The sequence below is a fragment of the Perna viridis genome, chromosome 4 (assembly GCF_037379345.1).
Source record: "Perna viridis isolate PV_CMFRI_1.1 ecotype Kerala chromosome 4, ASM3737934v1, whole genome shotgun sequence".
Classification (NCBI taxonomy): Eukaryota; Metazoa; Mollusca; class Bivalvia; order Mytilida; family Mytilidae; genus Perna; species Perna viridis.
The window spans coordinates 12,517,516-12,541,879 of NC_142448.1; the positions used below are offsets into that span (position 1 = coordinate 12,517,516).

General features: G+C 34.1%; 1 protein-coding gene across 1 annotated transcript; it reads left to right on the forward strand.

The window, feature by feature from the left end:
* The first annotated feature begins 5,145 nt into the window (after positions 1 to 5,145).
* LOC148618896 (uncharacterized) lies at positions 5,146 to 11,782 on the forward strand. Its single transcript, XM_088576905.1, has 4 exons — positions 5,146 to 6,165; positions 6,921 to 6,989; positions 8,369 to 8,458; positions 11,135 to 11,782. Exons 1-4 carry the CDS (start codon positions 5,146 to 5,148, stop codon positions 11,228 to 11,230), a joined length of 1,275 nt encoding a protein of 424 aa, XP_088433031.1. The 3' UTR covers positions 11,231 to 11,782.
* Positions 11,783 to 24,364: the final 12,582 nt, after the last annotated feature.

A 24,364-nucleotide genomic window follows, 5' to 3' on the forward strand; every position in this document is an offset into this window, starting at 1 on the left:
AAACCCTTTCCTCCCTCCTGATCAGAAGTGCTAAAATAAAATCTTGCTTAACTATTACATAAGTTAATGCAGTTTGAAAAAATGGATATGATACAAGACTGCTAAAGTTAAATACTATTCATCAAAGGAATAAAAAATGCACCTTTGAAAATTACCTGCCATAGAGTATATATAACTCTCACAAACGAAGTTTTGCGCTTATAATATATATATAATATGATATAGGTTTCACCCTGTCTGTCTAAACTTTTTCCTAAGAACCTTGCAGTATAGTTAGGAAACTTTGTGGGATCTGATATAACCACATGGAGATTTACGTACTGCTAGGAATTTATGTTTGGACAAAAATTGTAGAAATGATGGCTGTTGAACTTCGACATTTTTCAGCGAATCTTGGTCTGTTTGTAACTCCTCAACAACTTGCAGGATTGTTATGAAACTTAATGGGTATAGGGATGTGCATATTATCAGGAATTTATAATTGGCAAAAATTATAGGTACGTTGGCTGTTGAACTTAAGGTCATAATAATGATTCTCATCCACACCTGCCCCCAATTTTTTTTCATAATGCGTTTTGAAAAATAATACCAGACGCAAATTTCCAGAAATATTCCATGCCTTATTCGTACCTGATTTATAACAATTGTCATTTAGATTGCACTATACAGATGATTGATTTATTGATTATTTGGGTTTAACGCCCGAGCAGCAATATTCAGGCGATGAATATGAAATGGGGTGATAAAATGAACATGAAATGATGATGATCATGATCATGAAATGAAAAATGGGATGGGACACAAGGTTAATAGAGTCGACAAATTTTGATTGCCACAAGAAAAAGGGAGAGGTGGGTAGGGTCGGACAATTTAGCCTCCTGTGGCGGAGCGCAAATGTTCCTACTATCAAATACCACAGCAGGGTTCTTTAACATGCGAGGAACGTGGCATCTTTCCCAACACCATGCACCACTATGGTTTGCGGTCAGGTTTTCCGTATTATAGCCTGACAACCCCAGCATGTAACACGCCAGGGGTACCCCATTCCACTACCTTGGGCACACAACCCAGTTGCTCTGTGGGCAGAGTGCCTAGCCCCCGACTAGGTTTCTGAGCACTATTTAGTCGCCTTTTAGCTGATAAATCAGCCCGAAATAATAAAACAACCTCTACAAGCTAATACTCTTCTGGTTCTTTTTATGTAACCAAAATAGTAGTCTCAGGAATTAATAATATTGTAGATTTTATTTTTTTTAATTATTCTTTATTTATTTTAAACTCTTTGAAAATTCTACTGTTAAGAAACACTTATATTTGCAAATTGTTCCATTGTATTCATAAACGGCTTTGCATTTAAAAAAAATTGCCTACTAAGATGATATACTGATTGATTGATTGTAGTTTAAATGCCACAAGTCAATAATTCATGCATTTCAAGATGGGCACATCTAATTAAACAGTACTGACCGACATACTTGGAATTTACTTGCTCACGGCGAAATCCACTAGAAAAAAATTCACCCCACTCTGATGGTTTATTCCGACTGCCAACCAATCACTGTTACGCCGTCTCTTAACTGCCATGTGCTTGTCAGTCCAACATTAAAGTGAAGTTAGGATGGAATCCGAAAGTAGCAAAAATAGAGAAAATTTGCACACTGCAAATATTTATAATACTTTACTTATAGCAATTGTTTTTTTTTGTTTTTTTTTATCCCATTCAGTTTTTAATGTTAAGCCCTTGTTAAAATATTATTTTAATCAAAATGTTTGTCAACTTGGTTTTTTTAATAGAAAACCATTGAAAGAAGATGCATCTATTATTTAAATTTAAGAACCAGAATATTTGAATCAACACCATGCATGTCAAACGACCTTGGCCATTCACCCCATGATTATGACCGCAATATATGCAAATTTCTAATATTACCATTTTTTTTAAATCAGAATAAAAAATATATATAAAAAAATGCATTTTCAACATGTTTGCTCTTAAGTGAACGCTGACTCGGAAAATTCTAAAGAAGCACAGTTACAACCATTACAATTTATGGTTTTTAACGTTGTGTGATTTTAGAAATCACATCATTTTAAAGCGCACGATGGTTGGTTATGTGGTTTTAGTTGAACTTTTTGGCTCTTGTAGTAAATAAAACGTAGTAGTAGTTAACCTCATGTGGCTTATTATGACAATTTTAACATGTAGTGCTCGTTGCCCACTGACTTAACAGTTGTACCCTGCTTTCACCCTGAAAGATCTATATTTTTGCACGAGCCTCACTCTGGTATATTTGTTATCTTTATTTCTTTTTGTTTTGTTTGTTTAAAGGTTCATCATTACCTTTCGACAAATATAGCCTCAATTTTACCACAAATTTCCCTCTGACTACAGACAAAGTTGTGTATCTAGAAAAAATCTTAAGGCATAGCATCCCCTAGATATGAAAAAAAGTGTATGTAAAATTATATATATAAAAAAACCGACCTGACTTTTGCAGGGTTAATGTTATCAATTCTACAGAGATTGCAAAAATAACCAACACTTGATATTCACTTGATATGGTCCACTCATTTATACACTTTTATTCACCTATTGCTTATAGGTGGCTATTGTCCTTCTATTGACCATCATGTCAATGTGAATAGAGTTTACTTTTAATAAATAGGGAACATTTCAAAACATCATCCAGACGAAGTTCATTTTCGCACTCTCTGCAGAATTGATGAAATTTAAACAGCAAAGTCAGGCCAGTTTTCGATATAATTTAACATAAAATGAATGTAACTTTCTCAGATCTAGGGGATGCTTTGCCTTACAATTCTTTAAGATACACAGGTTTGTCTGTAGTCAGTGGGAAATTTGTGCTGAAATTGAAGCCATATTTGTTGAAAGGTAATGATGAACCTTTAAATGTTATTGTTATAATGTCATTTCGTTTTTTTCAAGACTCGATTAGTCTTGTTTCGTCAAAGGACAGTCATAACACCTATTATCCCGGTATTTTACAATCGATTCACGAGTTTCTGTGAATCAAATACAGGGAAATTTGTCCATCTCCTTTATTTTTACTAAAAGTAAGAGATACATAACAAAAACCGGTCGAGAGTTCTACTATATAGTGAATGACCTAGGGTGTACAAGCGTAGGGGATGAACCGGAATGACCTACCTATCAAGTAAAAGAGATACTTGAATACGTCATACTTAACATGTTTACAATTGCTTGAATACAATTTTTAGGTACTTTCCTTAATGTCTTTTCACCTACAGTATTCAATTTATTGCATTAAGTAGTTTTTCCATGAACCGATTGACCGTCAGTATATGGTCAGGTCTTGGAAGTAAGCGTGCGTCTCCATAAAAATGTATTAGATCAGGTACATTACTTGAAAGTATAATCAGTGAGATCATATTTCCATATTTTTATTATGTGAGCATGGAATCTCTAGAATATCATATGAACCAAGTATGTTTTCGGAGTAAAGTTGAATCGGAACTAAAACATTACAGGAAATCTTAAAAGGGTTTTATTTTAATTTACACGTGTGATGGTACTTGGAGCGAGTGGTCATTTTACAACACGTTTTATTGTCTATTTGGTCTGAGAGGCGTTACATTCTTCAATCTCGTTTTGGCTACTACTTGGCTTATATTATCTGTTTAGGAACATTTTCTCGCTTGACAGTGAGACGGGATGATAACAGTTGTTATGACATGAAATTTAAAATAATACGCATATAAGACTACTCGATTATTGAAACAAAAAATATACAACAGTAATATTTTAACCAAAAAAAAGCTAATAAAAATATTCCAGTCATACTCAAACTAAAAACCCAGCTTTTCTTAGTCAATGATGCAGGGTACGATTGTCATGCATGTCAGTATAGGGCTACGAACACTATAGGTTACAAATGTTTTAACAAACTGTTTCTTTGTTCATTTAAAAAAAAACAAACTATATTAACCTAAAGGCACCTTACCAACCAACTTGCTCTTTAAGAAGATTGGTAATGGTTGGAACGGAGCTTCATTGAATTCCCGAAAAGTGTTAAATTCAGAGCAAAAATGTCGAAAAGATTTTTCAACTACTTTTGTTGCAATTTTTTTGTATTTCTTCTCCATCTGGTTTTCCACAATCTTTTTTTTTAGAAATTAAGGATTGTTTCCTACAGATTTTAATGAAAAATTTAGACAACTAAGCAAGTTTTGAAATTGGCCCTACTTGTGGTCAGAATTGGGGAAATAGCCTAGGACCTTCGCAATATTTTTTGTACTATACATCGAGTTTTCCAGTTAGTTCCATAAGTGATATTGAAGTTTAAACAGAATATTAATTAAACTATTCATATGTACTTTTCTGACTACCCTGGTAACAAACCTATTGGTTTTCTTTCTGAATTGCTTATATGAGTTTGAGTCATACATTTACATTTGTTTGAGATGATACCGGAAGCATTTAGTTTTACAGTTGTCTTTGCGTTCGTGTTCACACCTCGTCTTCAAATTTCTACATGTTCTACTTTTTATCCTTTCATTTGGAACTAAATCCATGCCAGATATTTTTGTTATGGATCTGTTTATATGTTTTTATCCAAATTTGCTGTTTAATTCTTCACTTGTCATATTTTAAAGATGCTAGTGATTGGTAATGGATACGAGCGACTCGATATGACATAACAAGTACTGTTAACAATATTTCATAGAAGATTAGATTCAATGTTTAGTCATACTGATATGCAAACCGTGTCTTTTCTGTATCGTTTTCATTTACAAGTAACATTCTGTACTGCAAATATTAATTTTAAAGCAAATAATGCCACACAAAGCTTTCCGGGATAATAACATAATGGAGTGTTTAAGTTAAGGATTAAGACGAATGTATCTGAACCCTGATTATATTTCAGGTTACTACTGATAAAACCGAATCTTTAGTATTATGCTTGACAAAACTCGAGTTTGTTTGATTTCCATCCATCAATTAGTAAATCTAGATGAAAAAGCATCCATTTTGATATTTCCCAGAGACACCTGATTTGTAGTCCAATACCATGCTACCGGCCTCTTTATAAACTTATTGTATAAATAAACTAAACGATTGTTTTTATGAATGCACGTTGCAATAATTAAGCAGATGCCGTTTAAATGGCAGGCCGAATTTACCCACTATCAGTTTCGCGCTCATCTTTAGATTTATTGCCGAAAAGGATGGCTTGGTTGAATCAAAATACATATAGTCAGTCTGTTAAACCTCTGTTATGGTGTATGAAAATAGTTGGTCTTCTTCCTGGATTTCCTTTGGTAGGAAAAGTGCAGGACTCAGAAATGGACTCGTCAAATGATAACAACCGCGCAAAATCATGGTCGGGAGTATTATATAGGATATACTGTGTTGTCGTTGTTATGATATTGTTATACAACTTGGCTGTTGCCCTCATGGCGTTTAAAGGTGTCACAGAGTTTAACGGTATAGTTTGTAACCAAATTATAACTAGTATGTGGTTTTTCCAGATTGCTTATTGTGGTATTTGCAATTATTATGTGTGTAAGCACATGAAGACTTATTGTAGTCAGTTTGACATAGTTGCGACAGCAATTGACTTCAGAGACTACAGCTTTGTGAGGAAATGTTCCATTGCTGCTGCGGTTTTCTACATTGTATGGCTTTTTGTTGCGTTTACTTTTACCGGTCTTGGATTGTACTTCGCTGAAGCCGTCCCTGGACCGATGACTGGACCTGTATCTCCAGAAGTAGAAATAGTTTTCTGGATTTTGTTTTTGGTAGTCTATTTCTACTTCACATCTACGTGGTATCTGATCGTGGCATTATTTTCTGTGACGAGTATTGTCTTAACAAAAGCCTTTAAACACTACAACCGATCATTCAGAGAGTGTTTTGAAAATGGAAAATTTAAAGGCGATATTGAAAATAAACGTTTTCAACATGAACAATTGTCTAGGCTTATAGGACAGGCGGACAAAGTGTTTTGTATGTATGTGATGTCAACCATTGGAACGGTGATTCCAATGATCATTTTCACTTTGTATTTTCTGCTATTTGAATCAGTTGCAATATTTTCATACATAGCAACGTTTTGGTCAGCTTTCCTCAGTATTACACAGTTGTTGATTATTTTTCTTGGTGGAGGCATTGTGAATCACGAGGTAAGTAATGCTTTTTATCGAAAAGATGAACTGCCCAATAAATACAGCGTAGAATGAAATTGTTTTAACTACTGGCCTGTCATTGAATTGAATTTTAATTGAATTTAATGTTTTTTAATAAATTCTTACCGTAGTTGGAGCCACCCGTCTGTCCGTTTTATGGATGCATCTCTGACTCTGGTTGTCGGATTCCTTCCTTATTGATTCCTTAATCGTAGAAAACCAATTGTACGCATCTCCTACTTGTCAGATTTCTTCCAATTTAAGTGGATGTATTATAATGATATGAAGACATGAATACTACCTCCGTTTTATTTTGAAAAATCTTGTTAGAGTCATTTGACTTTTTCATAATTTTTCAACTTATTAAGAAGACTGAATATATCATCTGAAACCTTTGTGACTTTTACATTTACGATAGTGGCCCATCTTGTAAATTTAATTGATTGTTAATAACATTATAACAAAGTTAGTCATATATACTGGGTAAAACAGTTGCTTCTCGTAACTATTGACAAGAATGATTTTCTTAATGTTCTGTTTTTTATTTAAAGAAATTTTATATACGAATATATAAGAGCTAGAGAAAAAAAAAACAGAAAAAAACTTGCAAAATCACCATGCATGTGCATTAGTAAATAATTTTCGCAATTATTAAGCACAGTTCCTTGCTTAGTTCTCTGCTATCAAAGCACAACTCTATTGTTGTTGAACTTAGTTGTTTTATATTGATTAATTAATAATATATATGGCAGGCACATATTGCTCTTGAAGAGGTTTACGGGATTGATATGAATATGCTAGGAACAACCCAGTGCCACCAGGTAAGTAGCTACATATACCTGTTTCACTTATGGTATTCTATGTCATTGACATCTATATATTGTGGTTATTGATGTAACTTGTACAAAAATGCAGCATTTGTTTCATTAAAAAACTGCGAATCTTCTTCACTTCAGCAATTTGTTTACCAGTAAACTGCATACGATCTTTTGCTGCAAAATCCATAAAGAATTACAATATTTCACCATCCAATCCTCAACCTAAATTTTAACTTTGTGTCTTGTTCCCTACAGTCCCTATAATTGTTTATTTCAATGTTCAAAAAATTGTTTTCACGTGACAGTCGGTAGTACATTGCAAATACAATTTCAATGATTTTTTGTCCCTTCATTTCGAAGGAGTAATCAAGGGAACCAAGGTTATAGCGGTAATCAAAAGAATGCAATCCAGGGACAAAGACCAGACATAATAAACAGACATACACAACAAAGAACATAAAGTAACTAAAATCATACATACAAAGTAACAAAAGTAAATGAGCAACTCGGACTCTACTAAAAACTGGGAGCATGGACCAGGTGCACCGGTAGGGTAAGCGTCCTCTGCTTTTCTAGAAACACCCGCCTCAGTTGCTCATAAAAAGTCAAGTCCGGGGTAGACAAACGAGGAAAGGAAAACTGTGACCCGTTGAATAAATCAGTTTTCATGGTGCTGATGGATACACCATAACGATCCACGAGTTCATGATGACGACCATAAAACTTCTGTAGTGATGACTTCAATCTTGTAGCAACATAACCCTGTTCCAGAAGCCTATTTGTTAGAGTTCTAGCGTGATACAAAAAGTCTGCGTAGTCCCCGCAAGCTCTGGCATAACGTATGAGTTGTGATATGAACACTCATACGCACGCAGGAGCCGAAGGGATGTTGCCACAGATGAAAGGAAAGTTGACAATTCTGAATGACAAGTCATCACGTTTGTCGTAAAGTTTGGTCAATAGTTTTCCTTTACCATCGATTTCTAAGTGTAGGTCAAGATATGATGCTGACTTCACAGTTGAAACTGTCATTGTCTTGAATAATTTATTATAAATTCCCACTTAGGACAATCTATGCCGCGTTATATGGATTGTTTAGACCGAAAAAAAATAAAAAACAAAACTTTCAGATAAACATTTTGACTGACACGTTGAAAGAGTAATCAAAGGAACCAAGGTTACAGCGGTAATCAAAAGAATGTAATCCAGGGACAAAGACCAGACATGGAAGACAGACATACACAACAAAGAAAATAAAATAACTAAAATCATATATACAAAGTAACAAAAGCAAATGAGCAACTAAGACTCCACTAGAAACACCCGCCGAGTTGTCGCTTGATCATTCTGTTGATGTGAGTATTAGTCATTTTATGTTTTAGATGAGCGTTTTCCTGTCCAAACTTACAGCAGTCCCAATAGGATTTACTGCGTTCGGATTGTTTACTATTGACAAACCTACAATTATCGCGGTGAGTTGTTTGTATTTGGACTATTCATCTACAATATTTGCTTAATACTATTTTAGATTACTTTATAGCTGATAAGATCTGATCCGAAAGAAAGAATATCGTTTATCTAGATCCTTCAATCTCAGTTTCTGCTATATAGATGACGTATTATCTTTCAACAATCCTAATTTTGGGGATTTGATACATTGCATCTACCCCAAAGAACTTGAGATAAAGGATACTACCGACACTGTGAAGTCAGCCTCATATCTTGAACTACACTTAGAAATCGATGGAAAAGGAAAACTATTGACCAAACTTTACGATAAACGTGATGACTTTTCATTCAACTTTCCTTTCATCTGTGGCAACATCCCTTCGGCTCCTGCGTGCGTATGGAGTGTTCATATCACAACTCATACGTTATGCCAGAGCTTGCCGAGACTACGCAGACTTTTTGTATCCCGCTAGAATTCTAACAAATAGGCTTCTGGAACAGGGTTCTGTTGGTACAAGATTGAAGTCATCACTACAAAAGTTTTATGCTCGTCATCATGAACTCGTGGATCGTTATGGTGTATCCATTTGCACCATGAAAACTGATTTGTTCAACGGGTCATAGTTTTTTCCTTTTCTCTTTCGTCTATCCCGGACTTGACTTTTTATGAGGAACTCGGCGGGTGTTTCTATGTTTTCTGGTCCATGCTCCCAGTTTTTAGTGGAGTCCGAGTTGCTCATATACTTTCGGTACTTTGTATGTTGTTTTTAGTAACTTTATCTTCTGTGTTGTGTATGTCAATTTTTCATGTCTGGTCTTTATCCCTCGATTCTTTTGATTACCGCTATAACCTTGGTTCCCTTGATTACTCCTGGATAGTCCAAATTTCCACTGAAAAACTGAGAATTAGAATTTTTTTTAAAAAATAATACGTACTAATCGGAAGTTCTTGAAAAGAAAACGAATCAACAAAAATACAGTGAATGGAGCATAGCTAATCTCAAACATAAACACGCTTAGGACGGTACCTAAAAGCATGGCTAATTCCAGACGACCTTCACACGGTTAGAGCGGTACCCAAATGCATAGCTGATCTCAGACATAAACACGGGAGGTACCCGAGAGCATAGCTTATGTCAGACATAAACACATTCAGGGCGATACCCAAGAGCAAAGCTAATCTCAGACATAAACACGCTTAGGGCGGTACCCAAGAGCATAGCTAATTTCAGACATAAACAGGCTTAGGGGCGGTACCAAAGAGCATAGAGAGTTTTGTCTAGAAACATCTGCTTGGTTACTGGTTGTCATATCATATGATACAAAGTGGGAGAATAATTACGGAAGATTTTCTTTCCATTAGTTTTTGCACGCCATATTGATATCATTTGTATTATTGAAAGCATAGCAAAAAATATCATTTTTTTTACTCGTCTTGTGTTTTGTCCGGCTATTTTCATAGAAATAACTGCAGACAAGGTAGTACATCTTAGCAGATGCTATGATGATCATCTGATTTTTTTTCCAAAGTTTCAAGATTTAAACAATTGTGTGGTTTTCTTGGAAATCGAATAGTGCCAATTTAAACACAGTTTACTATCTCTATAACTTATATATGGTGAGTAACCTTTAAGCACAGTGTACTATCTCTATAACTTCTAGGTAGTGAGAAACCTTTAAGCACAATGTACTATCTCTATAACTTATATATGGTGAGTAACTTTTAAGCACAGTGTCCTATCTTTATAATTTCTATATGGTTAATAACTTTTAAGCACAGTGTATTAACTCTGTAACTTCTAGGTAATGAGTAATTGAAAAATAGTATGTTGGTAGTGCGTGAGAGATCCTAACAAAACGCTTTGTGATATGGGAACGCCTCAGCAATTGACCGCAAACACATGTTTTCCTTGTTTTGTGTTTGATAATTAAGCTCATCCATACGAACAATTGCTGTTTAGTTAAAAGTTAAGGAACATAAGACGTGGAAAATCAATGTATTCGGCTCATATATTTGTTGGACACGTTTATACTCTAACAGGCCCATTGTTTAATTTGTCTGTAGTTTTTGAAATGGCCCTGTTTGTCATAAAAAGGAATCAGGGGAACATATGTTCTAGTGGAATTTATTGAAAAAAAAAGTTAAAATTCGTTTTATTTATATATCAAGGAATCGTTTTCTTAATATGTTTTCCTTGATTTCAGAGTTTTTGTTTTACACTTTAAAGTAGTAAAACTCATAATACTAACACATGATTTTTATTATTTTTTTTTAAAACAGTACATTTTTTTTCGTCATTTCATAATACTAAGCTTAAGTGTTAAGTAAAACAACATTGTTCCAATGACATCAAGAGGTCGAGACAATTCTTGAGGTCGTTTGATGGCAAATGGTTAAGTGTTGATTGGCGTATAATAGGTTAACATGTAATTAGTACGAAGTTATTGTTCTACCAAGATTAAGTATACATGCTTGACTAAATATCTTATTTATGAATTAGATGCAACATGATATACTTGAGCTATTAGTACCGTGGTTATTAATGAATGAGTAGTATTCTGTTTTCACTGTTTACAGATAAAGGTACAGCTTGCCTTTGATTTATTTATCTCAAACATGACATAAATCAAACAAATGAAGCTTATGTGTTTAGATCTTTAAAATAATGCAAATAAACTACCAGTATTTATGTTTTCAGTTTGCCAGCAGTATAGTTACTTATACAGTTGTGGTCATACAATTTAAACCATCGGGATCGGATTCTTCTTCTATGTGTAACTGTACTGCGACCTGATATTTTAGAGGTATTCTCTTGGTGTTTACTGATGGCTGACGATACCATGCTCTCATCGTATATAAATACATGTTTGTTATTTATATCGTAGAACGACTGGCCTATATATTTTACCGTGTTGTCTAATTTTCAAATAATATTGTTAAAACTGATAACCATGTGTACATTTGTAGAGTAAATTAAAGGCATTACATCGTGAATGTATTGATATTATTTTGTAGATCCTAGTTTTATGCATTTTGTATTTTTGTATAGTCAAATAAGCTTCGTTTTCTATCACTTTGAATTTCGAAATTTGTTTATATTTGTTTTCTGATTTTTTTAGCATGATGATATCTTGTTGTAGTAATAGATATTCTTTCTGGCTCAATTTTTTTAAAAATTACGATATATTACGCAAAAAAAATATGTTGGTCAGAGAAGACCGGGGACTTACTAGTGTGAATAAACTCGTACTTGTTTCTTTATAAATGTTATTATTCGGTCGTTCAGTACTTGAATAAAATTATTTTCATGTCAGTTATTTCAGCACTATTAAAATGTCTAATGCAATGTGCGACTTTATTTATTGTCTTTGTTTATTTGAAACTAATTAGTGGCGTAATGAAGTACAGATAAACTTGTAAGTTGTATTTTGTATGATTTTAAAAATTTTAAAAATTATCGTACTTATTAACTTTTCATTAAGTTTGCAATATTTCGAATTTCAAAACCTCCTTAATACTTCAATGGAAAAAGAATTTAAATGAAAATCAGTTATTACCTTCAGAGGTCACCATAAACTCTTCAATAAGTGTAAACACACTTTTAGCAAGCTCTGAAAGTCCCAGACAAAAAATCACTGTAATAAAAGGATGGTGGGTCATAAACAATTAAAACTGAACTATAATATAACGACACAAAGACACATAAATTAACAAGACAGGCATATGAATTCACAATAGTTAAGGCTTCATTCTTTGCATTGCACATGATCAGGATACAGTTTTACTTACATCAGTTAAATATAGAATAAAATATGATCTAAGGTAACGGAAAGCTATAATGAAATTTAAAAAAAATATAAGAAAAAAAAAGGCAATAACACATGGATGAAACACTGGGTCGATATCCCATAGTCTGGCCGGTTGTTTCATCCACTGGAAAATGTACTTAGCATGTAATAAAGAATATACACACTTGCCATTACGTAATGTTAACTTTAATATGAAATTAATTAAACTGTTGTTTTTATTTTCTCTCGCACAAATGTTCCCGGTTTGATGGAGTTCTTCTCTCTTGTTTGATTCTTTTCCGTCATCAGTTTAATGAAAAAAATACCAGGTAAATAATTCATATTAAAAAAGCTTATCTCATATGCAATTTTAGTTCCTGAAGCTCGTGCAAAATAAGGTATTTAGGTATTTAGAAAATCAGCCAGCTGATGATGAGGAGAGAATTTAATACGACAGGGGAATGGAATATTCAGGATACATACCTCTTGTTTACCACAGCATATATTACATCTATAGAAAACTAATGACCAAACTTTACGACATACGTGATGGCATTTCATTCAGAATTGTCAACTTTCCTTTCATTTGTGGCAACGTCCTTTCAGCACCCGCGTATGGAGTGTTCATATCACAACTCAGACGTTATGCCAGAGCTTGCCGAAATTACGCGCTAGAACTCTAACAAATAGGCTTCTGGAACAGGGTAAAGTTGATACAAGATTGAAGTCATCACTATAGAAGTTTCATTGTCGTCATCATGAACTCATGGATCGTTATGATGTATCCATCTACGCCATGAAAACTGATTTATTCAACGGGTCATAGTTTTCCTTCCCTCGTTTGTCTACCCCGGACTTGACTTTTTATGAGCAACTCGGCGGGTGTTTCTAGAAAAGCAGAGGACGCTTACCCTACCGGTGCACCTGGTCCATGCTCCCAGTTTTTAGTGGAGTCCGAGTTGCTCATTTACTTTTGTTACTTTGTATGTATGATTTTAGTTACTTTATGTTCTTTGTTGTGTATGTCTGTTTTCCATGTCTGGTCTTTGTCCCTGGATTACATTCTTTTGATTACCGCTATAACCTTGGTTCCCTTGATTATTCATCCACCAAATTTCAACTTTTAATATAAACAAAATTATGTGTACGAAACTATGCGTCCTAAGGTATCAGAATAGTGCACCATAACGATAAGGAGTGAAAAACATTGTGAAGAAAAAAAAACAAATTACGGGTTATTAACTTTTACTAGATGGTCATAATTAAAAGGACCATTTAACCAGTGGCTGACCAATCCCAATCAGGTCAACACCACAATTTATCACATTTCTTGTTCCAGAAATCTCGTTTATTATTATTATCATTTTGCATTAGCCAAGATGACATATTAGCACAATATTCGATTAATAAGAAAATTTCATTCCAAACAAAATCAATCAAATATATTTAAAGAGGCAAATAGATTGAATTTAATATTTGCCTCACGTTTTTACAGGTATTAAAAATTCATGCTTTTATTACCAAGATATATTTTAACGGGCGAAGTATTAATATGATATTGCTCTATTAATATTAAGTTCACATACGGATCGTCCTGAAATTAAATGTCATGTTTCCATTTTTAGAGTACTTCTAAATGCATGGTTGTTGATGTGACCATAACACCATAGAAAACCCTGTTCTCCTCATTTACATCGCAAATACTTGTAATAAGTAGGGACCGTATCTGTCGATCAATGTTTGGACTATTTTTTTGTTGTTGCAATATTCCATTTCACAACTGACAATATACTCTGGTCAGCAATTGGGTCTAAAACAATTTTCGCCAAAAAGAACGTTTTTTGGTCATTGTTTTTGTCTCACCATATTCCTTTACACATTTGTTTCTTCACTACCTTGATATTAGTCTGGCTTTTGGTATGATATATTTTGTGATATTCGTCTGATTCCTCTGTTTGGTATAAACATTCGGAAACACCTAACTATTGAAATTGATTTGACTGACTGACTGACTGAAGTTATCATAATTGGTTGTTACCCATAATTTGTTCATTTTTATGGACCATAAACAATGTAATGATCTAGCATCATAATTGTTAATCTATCTTCTTTATTTTGGAAGCATAAAATGACATACTTTTAACCGCAAACAGTAAGATGATTGTAAACAAGATTTTTAAAAAAAGGAGAATAAAAACTTGTTTTAAATACTTTACAATACTATTGATACGATGTAATGTTGATGCAATATTGCAGTTAACATGTTGAAGAGTAATCAAGAGAACCAAGATTTTAGCAGACATCAAAAGAATGTAATCAAGGGACAAAGACCAGACATGGACAAACACAACACAGAACATAAAATACCCATAATAATACATACGAAGTAACAAAAGTAAATGAACAACTCGGACTCCACTAAAAACTGGGAGCATGGACCATGAACACCGGTACGGTAAGCATCCTCTGCTTTTCTAGAATCACCCGCCGAGTTGCTCATAAAAGGCCAATCCAGTAAAGACGAAAGAGAAAAGGAAAACTAGGACATGCTGAACAAATCGGTTCTAAAGGTGTGGGTGGAAACACAGTAACGATCAACGAGTTCATGATGACGACCATAAAACTTTTGTAGTGATGACTTCAATCTTGTAGCAACATAACCCAGTTCTAGAAGCCTAATTGTAAGAAGTCTAGTGCAATACAAAAAGTATGCGTAGTTACGTCAAGCGTTGGCATGATGTATGAGCTGTGATATGAAAACTCCATACGCAAGTGCTGAAGGGTTGTTGCCACAGATGAAAGGAAAGTTGATAAGTCATCGCGTTTGTTGTAAAGTTTGATCAATAGTTTTCCTTACCATCGATCTTTGTGGTTCAAGATATGAGGCTGACTTCACTGTTCTGTAGTATCCTTTATCTCAAGTTCTTTGGGGTAGATGCGATGTATCAAGTCCCCGAAACTAGTATTGTTTAACGATAATACGTCATCTATATAGCGGAAACTGAGATTGAAGTATCTACACTGGAGAAATATGTTGTCGATAAATAATTCGAGCATTTTGAAATCATCTTTTTCGGTATATTTGGTAGATGATTTGTAATTTGTATTCTGATAACAATTTTGAATTGTTGGTTTCCAGAAGATCTTGCGAATATTTCAGGATCCACATTGAATTAATACTACTACGGGAGTAACAAATGTCGTGGTAGGACTGGAGACCGTCTTTACAGCTGTAAGTATAGAAGTTAAAGTTTTGAAAGAGGTTTGGTGGTACACATTGCAGATCCGTCTATGTAGCGTTGTTTGTATTGATTATGAATGTTGAATCATGTACATAGACGGTAGATCACAATAATTGTCTTTGGTAGATGGACCAAAGGAGGATAGCACAAATTCCTGGTTTTCGACTATCTCTTCTTTTTAGAGTGTGGTATCAGTATAAGTCTTATTACTGCTATTGTTTTCTGCGTCTATTTCTGATAATAAACATTGGATTTATAAGTTTTGCAGACAAAAGCAATTTTGTTTTGGTCTTTGTCTGCTGGTACGACAAAATATTTGTCATGTAAAGTAGACAATGTTTTTGCTACATTCGGATCTTTCAAAACTGATGAAGCATTGACACTCATTGACCTACTTAAAACTTTCAAAAGTTTCAAAATTAAAGACCTCACAGCCTTTACACACTCTGACAGAGAATCAATGTCTTCGTTTTATCCATTTTCTTGTGTAATCCTCCACGGCATATACAAGAACTCTAAAGTTATAATTCCAATTTATGGAGCTTAGTTCAAGGTACTCGGGACCTTTAAAAAGGACCTTACGGAGAGATTCGTTTTCGATGATGTTTAAATCTCGTAATGACGTGACAAGAAGGACCACCAAATTTGAATGAAGAGTTTTTGCAAGAACAGTCAGGTGGTTTAGCCGTTAAGTTCTTAATTTTAATCTTAGTCCTGCAATAGCCTTTTATAATTGAAAATTTTGTATGCAGTAGGTGAAGTATAATAATATGAAATAATCGATATTGATTTGTGTTTGAAAAATGGGGGAATTTTGTTCTTGACGTTTGTGTGATGGAGGATGTTAGCCCAATTAATTGCATCTATTACCTATGTTGACAAACGGTGGTGGAAGTAATGCTCAATTTTTCTTCATCTTGATCTTCTACACCAACTGGTTTTAAGAGTTTGTGGAAATCAATATCCAAAATGATGGCCACAAGTCTGTATAATGATGAGGTAGGTTCAGAAACAGGAGTGTCAAGACTTGTTTTGTAATGGGAGTGTAGTAGAGTGAGAGGTATAGAATAGTTTAGTTCGAATGTGATGAAGTCTAAGAGGTTTTTGTATGGAAGGAAGAGGACCATCTATTGAAACATCATGTTTCTTAGGTTTCCTATACTTTTGATGTTGTCATTGTATCCGTAAGGTATTGCAGTACCTAGTCTGGGTATGCAGTATTCCTCTCTTACCTTAAGAGTAATCAAGGGAACCAAGGTTATAGCGGTAATCAAAAGAATGTAATCCAGGGACAAAGACCAGACATGGAAAACAGACAAACACAACAAAGAACATAAAGTAACTAAAATCATACATACAAAGTAACAAAAGTAAATGAGCAACTCGGACTCCACTAAAAGCTGGGAGCATGGACCAGGTGCACCGACAGGGTAAGCGTCCTCTGTTTTTCTAGAAACACCCGCCGAGTTGCTCATAAAAGTCAAGTCCGGGGTAGACAAACGAAGGAAGGAAAACTATGGCCCGTTGAATAAATCAGTTTTCATGGTGCTGATGGATACACCATAACGATCCACTACAGGAGTTAATGGTAACGACCATAAAACTCCTGTAGTGATGACTTCAATCTTGTAGCAACATAACTCTGTTCCAGAAGCCTATTTGTTAGAGTTATAGCGTGATACAAAAAGTCTGCGTAATTTCGGCAACCTCTGGCATAACGTATGAGTTGTGATATAAACACTCCATACGCAGGAGCCGAAAGGATGTTGCCACAGATGAAAGGAAATTTGACAATTCTGAATGAAAAGTCATCACGTTTGTCGTAAAGTTTGGTCAATAATTTTCCTTTACTATCGATTTCTAAGTGTAGGTCAAGATATGAGGCTGACTTCACAGTGTCTGTAGTATCCTTTATCTCAAGTTCTTTTGGGTAGATGCGATGTATCAAATCCCCGAAATTAAGATACTTTTACTTAGGACAGGACTGTCATCATGAATTCTTGTTTGAAATATTTCATTCGTAAGGGTACTAGTGAAGAAACAGTCCGTTATTAGAATGTTGCATGTTTTGCATTTTTTTATTCCACCGTTTGATATAGTACAGTGCGTTTCGTTGTAGTCAAATATATCATTTAAAGTGATAGGACATGGTTTGATAAACTTGAAATATTCTGGAATAGATGGTCAGCAGACTGGACGTGCGATCGGGTACACTTTGTTGGAATTGTCGGGGAACTATCCATATCAGATTCAAGCGTGCTAGAATTTCCATCTGGGGACACCACAGTTCTACAAGACAAGAATATTGGTTTTACAAATTTGTTTCAATATTTCTTGAGAATTAATGATTAATATTAAACATCAATTCAGAACGCAAAATAACACCTTTGAACAAATTTGCGTAACGTCACTATTGTTTTGAAGTAAAATTTACTTGTATAGTTGTCTTTTTTCTCTGAAATAAATTTGATATTTAATGGGAAGAAAGCTACATAATGCCAATCAGTTTATTGTCTTTCTTTGAAATATGTTCCCTTAGATACCAACTAATTGTTTGTCTCCCAATACTTCATTTCTGTCTTCATTTCATTGGAGTTGTCTCTTGTTTCTTTACTGAAATATTATTTTGATTAACAAGGAAGTGTTCAATGTCCATGTCCACTGTTAGTTTTATCTCATTAGTCTGCTGTTTTACCACGTGGCGAAATACGTCTTACAATAATCGATGCCGTTTCACAGTTTACGAAATTCTATTGATCGTTTTCAAAATATTATAAAATATAGATTTGCCGGTTGTTCAGATTTATAAAACTGAATATATAAACACATTGATTGTACACTCTCGTTGAGGTGCCGAATTATCTAACTAATGACATTAATTGTGTATACTGCAAGGTACATGTATTGTCACGTATCCATGTTCAACCCTTCTTATACATCTGAAAATGCATGAAACATCGTGACGTGATCCGATTTTCACCTTCTATAACAAAATATCATAAATATGAAAAGTTATATCCAGTTTCATATGACGTTAGGGTATTGATTTTTTAAAAGTATTTTTATACACCGTTTTTTAAAATGTCATATATGTAATTCTGATTTGTATTGAATGCAATAAATTATTCAGCTATGGTTATGCAATTTCTGTAAAATTCTATTAAATAATTTTATTCAAAGGGATTCGTATTGTTCAAATTTGTTCTTGGTACTTTTAAAACTACAGAAGGTGCCCTTCTCTTAACTTTACAAGTGCGTGCTATGCTTCACCTAAGGGTTAAACTAGTGTTTTGCTACACTGACATTAAATAAACGCTTAAGAAGACAATGACAAAGACACGAATTGTACAACTTAAAGAACACCTAAATGATGAAATTGAACGCTACATGTACTTGTACCGACTTCACACTTATCCTTATCGGTTCTGGATTCCAGGATGTTAAGATTTTCACAAGCCATCAGCACAACGTCATAGAAACTGAGTTCAGTGGAGGTGTTACCCGCTGAATGTATCTTAGCTCAAGGGATGACTCTAATCGAACGTTCTTTTAGTTAATTAAGGTACCGATTTTTGCGCACAAGAAAACTATGATATACGGAATATGCATAATTTCTTTGTGCTAATTATGTATTTTTTCGTGAACGGAAATTTGAGATTGCTACGTTTACTATAGAGAAATATATGCGGTGATATTTTGGCTGTAAACATGTCGAATGACAGTTAACAGTTATGGTTATGTGAACATTGCTTATCTTGTGTATATAGATAAAAAAATCGATTTCTCATAAATTCTTACAGGAGATACAAAGGGACACACTAACCTGGAAATTTTGTTTTAAATTCTAGCGTTTCCTTCGATTGAAATGGTAGAAAAGTCATTTTTTTATTTTAATGTTTTTATACTTTTCTTCACACAATGAGGTAACACATGTAAAGCATTTTGCTATGTATCTATTTACTCATAAATGTATCTATCTTATTGAAAAGAATCCGTAGTGTTATGAAGCTTGTGTCTTATCATTTTTGTCCTTGTTTTAAAAATAAATATTTTAATGTACAAATTTTACCGCAGCACAGAGTAATGAATCGGTTGCTGTGAGTTTGAAAACTTAAGAAAATGGGAAAGTATGAAATAAAAAAGGAAGATTTGTACAACATACAAACATACAAGCGAAGGAACATAGTAACGTAAAGCTAAAAGTTAACTCCGACTCTATCAAAACACTTTGAGAATAAAATATGCAGGTAGGAAAATCACCCTTCTAGAAATGCCCACCATGTTGCTCGTGTCATACCGTGCCGGTATAATATGCCAAAAAAAATGGCATGAAGAGAGTTTTTAATTATGCATATTCTAAAAGTGTTTTATCATTATAAAATAAACTTAATGTAACAAACATTGTTCGTAAAAAATCTATGATAACAGTTTTTTTTTCTTTTATAATGCACTGCGATCAGAAATAGAATTCATTACTGCGTGTTACAGGCGATCATTTTTGAAAGTCAGACATTCCCTTAGACACTTATTGAGCATGCCGAAATTTACAATACCAAAATGAGTGGTATTTTTGTATTTTAAAACTGGTTGTGGATCAAAGGCCTCCGTCAGACTTGGCGGATCTCGGTTTACACCGACATTTAAGTATTATAAAATTTAAAAAAAAAAATGAACACTGAGGCTTCATTCCCTGTATTGGACTTGATGAAACTTTTGTTTTGAGTTCTTCTGTATACAATTTATTTTTGGATTTAGATTTTCCTTTCAATGTATGTTATTCTAATGTTGCTGATGAGAGGTCACTCCATGAAACATGTGTACATAATTCTAGAATTTGTAGCGGAATTTTTTATTCATATCACCAATATACCACTGAAAGAGGAATATTATAATTCATATCATTTTTTTCATAATAGAAGCACGTGATCAAACTCGGGATCAGATGTTGGAAATCGTTGTGTGAAAATAATTGAAAGGAATTACGTCACAGGAATTTGTAACAAATAATGAAAAAGACATGCTGAATTATTGATATGTCATTTGAAAATATTGGTAAAAGATACTGCAAACATATTATTTCTTCCTGTATTTTTTTGTGTCATGTCTAGATTTGTTTCAGTTGATGTATGTAATTTTGTACTGATTGTTGTTTCTGTGTTTGTCTTTGCTTCTTTATAGTTGTACTTAAAAATTATTCTTGTTTTCCTTTTTCTAAGTACATTGAAATACACCCAACATATTCTCAGTCCGGTCTTCTAATGAAGCGATTTTTTGCAGGCTTATCTATCGACAAAATGGTATGTAGGCTTCTTAATGTCAAAATTAGTAACTCCAAAAGGAAGATTTTGATTGCCAGTACTATGAAACAGGCTAACCAACACAAAAAAATCTCTCATGATCATTAATTAAAATATTTATTATTTATGGAATGACGTATATGGATAAAATAAAGTGGTATGTACAAATCGCACAACCAAATGCCTCAAGTACAATGTTTGATCAACATATTTGACATAAGAGAACGACTGATAATTATGTGAGCGTTTAGAATTTCTTATGTATACAAGAATTGTTTTTATATAGACGCGGTATGATAAACTAACAGACTAATTTTTCTGAAGTTACGCTCTAGGAGACCGTCAAAAATGAATGCTACTAATGGTTATTGTATGGGCAAATAAAAATCTACGGTAAGTGATACAAAAAGGCTATGGACAAAGACGATTCTAAACATACAGAAACCGATCACTGGTGTGAGTTAATTGGTTGGCCACAAAAATTCTAAAATAATAACTACTTGAAGTATCGTGCAATCTAATCGTGTAGTTAGGCTATCTTTCGAATGATATAAGAGGTCTTTGCCAAATCTTTTATTCTGTCCGATAAAAGTAACAGGTAGGCGAGTAGGAAGCACTTTTTCCGTTTAAAAAGTAACATTTCGACATATATATTGTTAAAAATTTCAGCATTTTGGAAACTATTTTAGGTATTTTAGGTATTTTAGGTATTGCTTGCTTGTGCTTCAGTTTTTGTGTGACGTCTTAAGCTTGTTTTCCTTATCTTCATTTCTTATACGTTATCTTTCTTATTCGGTTCGCTGTATTGTTTATGTACTTCGTCTTCGTTTTCTGTTCATGCAATTTTTGGGGGTTTTTGGCGTGCATTATGTATTTGAATTATCCCACTGCTGAATCCTCGGTATTTGTTTGCCGATATTATCTTACTAATAACTAGCTTCTGTCTATAGCTACTAATATCATTACCTCTGTGTACAGAGAAAATCCATTTATAAAAAATTTTATACTGGATTAAATACACGCCTTTTTTCGTTTTATTTATCGTATTATATTCTTAGACATTCTTTTGAATATATTTTCCCTCCAGCTATGAAAATTCCTATGAATCTTTTTTCTTTTATAATTATTACACGATATCAGTTTTTCGGTAACTCCTTTTTTATGTTTTGGTAAAAACGTTCTAAATATAGCGGGCAAGGCGTTGGTCAATTAACAGTTAATTTCTATATACCTCTTACGTTAAACGTTACATTATGCACACAATATTTCGCAGTTATTGTTGATCAATATGTGTAATTTGAGTAACTTCAATTGCTTCAACTTGACGTATGTAAAACGTCAGCAACCGGTTTCAGTATTACAATTCATACTATGCTAAAGAAACGTTTGTTTGTTTTTGTTTGTTGTGTTTTGTGTTTTGTTTTGGGAATTTTAATAAATTGATATAAATGGCGCGACCAGTTATTTTTGTCTGTCAAATCTAGGCTACCGATTACATACTTCCAATACAATACAGCTAAAACATTCTTATGTAGCTTCGATCTGTGAAAATGGCATTTAAAAATCTTAAAAACAGTTGTGCATTCGTTAATATAGTGAAGGGGTAAATTGTGGAATGAACAACCTGAAATTCGACTTATAAGGGATTGAACATTAAAATCCAACTTGAATACCAAAAATAGGTACCACATAAAGAAATCGTGTCGAGTCAAATGTCTTTAAGTTAAAAATAAACCATCAGGTATAGGTGGACTAGAACGATAATGTGGATGTGAGATACGTCAATGTCCTGTTTTAGCTAAACACGATACGTGTTTTTGTATATAGATGCTGGATGTTCATTGTATAGTTACATCGCTTCCAGTGCAGCGCAAGATAATTAAATTAAATCCTTAAGACAAAAAGGCTTGAAATAACATTTATATGAAACTTTTAAGTCGTAACATGAGTTGCCGATATATTTTGAATTAAAGATGATTATACCTCCGATATTTTCTTAAAGTATTACGCATTTCCATATACGGGAATCAGTGGGTACTTTATAGTTTCCTGTTGACATATATGTTGCAACGTGCGTCTGAGTAAATAAAGAATATGAGTTGATATAAAGATTACTGGTCCATTTCCACTACCTCAGATATCCATATTGCAAAGACAGTATAGATGAAGAAGCACTACCAGTGAATGTTTATAGAGAGTAATCAAAGGAACCAAGGCTACAGTGGCAACCAAAAGAATGCACCCCAGGGACAAAGACCAGACATGGAAAACAGACACACACAACAAAGAACACTAAGTAACTAAAATCATACATACAAAGTAACAAAAGTAAATGAGCAACTCGGACTCCACTAAAAACTGGGAGCATGGACCAGGTGCACAGGTAGGGTAAGCGTCCTCTGCTTTTCTAGAAACACCCGCCGAGTTGCTCATAAAAAGTCAAGTCCGGGGTAGACAAACGAGGGAAGGAAAACTATGACCCGTTGAATAAATCAGTTTTCATGGTGCTGATGGATACACCATAACGATCCACGAGTTCATGATAACGGCCATAAAACTTCTGTAGTGATGACTTCAGTCTTGTAGCAACATAACTCTGTTCCAGAAGCCTATTTGTTAGAGTTATAGCGCGATACAAAAAGTCTGCGTAATTTCGGCAAGCTCTGGCATAACGTATGAGTTGTGATATGAACACTCCATAACAAAGTAACAAAAGTAAATGAGCAACTCGGACTCCACTAAAAACTAGGAGCATGGACCAGGTGCACCGGCAGAGTAAGCGTCCTCTGCTTTTCTAGAAACACCCGCCGAGAAATATTAATGTTTTATTAAAGTTTGCAAACTAACACGTTATTTATAGATATATAGCGTAGTCATCTCGCCAAAAGATGACTCGGGCTTAGTGTGCAGGTGATGTTGTCATAGATATAAAAGCAGAGAAGGGGTTTGAATCTCGCTGTGGGAGCGACCAAATTGAGTTCGATTGTAGCTTAGACTTGACTATATATATCTGTGTGTGTGTGTGTATGTGATTGATTTCTGTGTTTCTTAGTCGTTTTAATTTGTGTCATGTTTAAATGATTTTGTTTTGTTTTGTTGATATTGGTGTTTGATATTTGTAATTGGAAGGGTAATCAAGGGAACCAAGTTTATAGCGGTAATCAAAAAGTAATCAAGGGAACCAAGGTTATAGCGATAATCAAAAGAATGTAATCAAGGGAACCAAGGCTACAGCGGTAATCAAAGAGTAATCAAGGGAACCAAGGTTATAGCGGTAATCAAAAGAATGTAATCCAGGTACAAAGACCAGACATGGAAAACAGACATACACAACAAAGAAAATAAAATAACTAAAATCATACATACAAAATAACAAAAGCAAATGAGCAACTAGGATTCCACTAAAAACTGGGAGCATGGACCAGGTGCACCGACAGGGTAAGTATCCTCTGCTTTTCTAGAAACACTCGCAGAGTTGTTCACAAAGTCATATCCTAGGTAGACAAAAGAGGAAAGGAAAACTATGACACGTTGAACAAATCAGTTTTCATGACGCAAATGGATACACCGTACCGATCCACGAGTTCATTATGACGACCAT

Excerpts from the sequence above, each read along its gene's own strand:
- LOC148618896 (XM_088576905.1), top strand. The coding sequence starts at position 5,146 with ATGGCAGGCCGAATTTACCCACTATCAGTTTCGCGCTCATCTTTAGAT. Across the intron at positions 6,990-8,368 it reads GAACAACCCAGTGCCACCAG|ATGAGCGTTTTCCTGTCCAA; the intron begins GTAAGTAGCTAC and ends TTTATGTTTTAG. Across the intron at positions 8,459-11,134 it reads ACAAACCTACAATTATCGCG|TTTGCCAGCAGTATAGTTAC; the intron begins GTGAGTTGTTTG and ends TTATGTTTTCAG.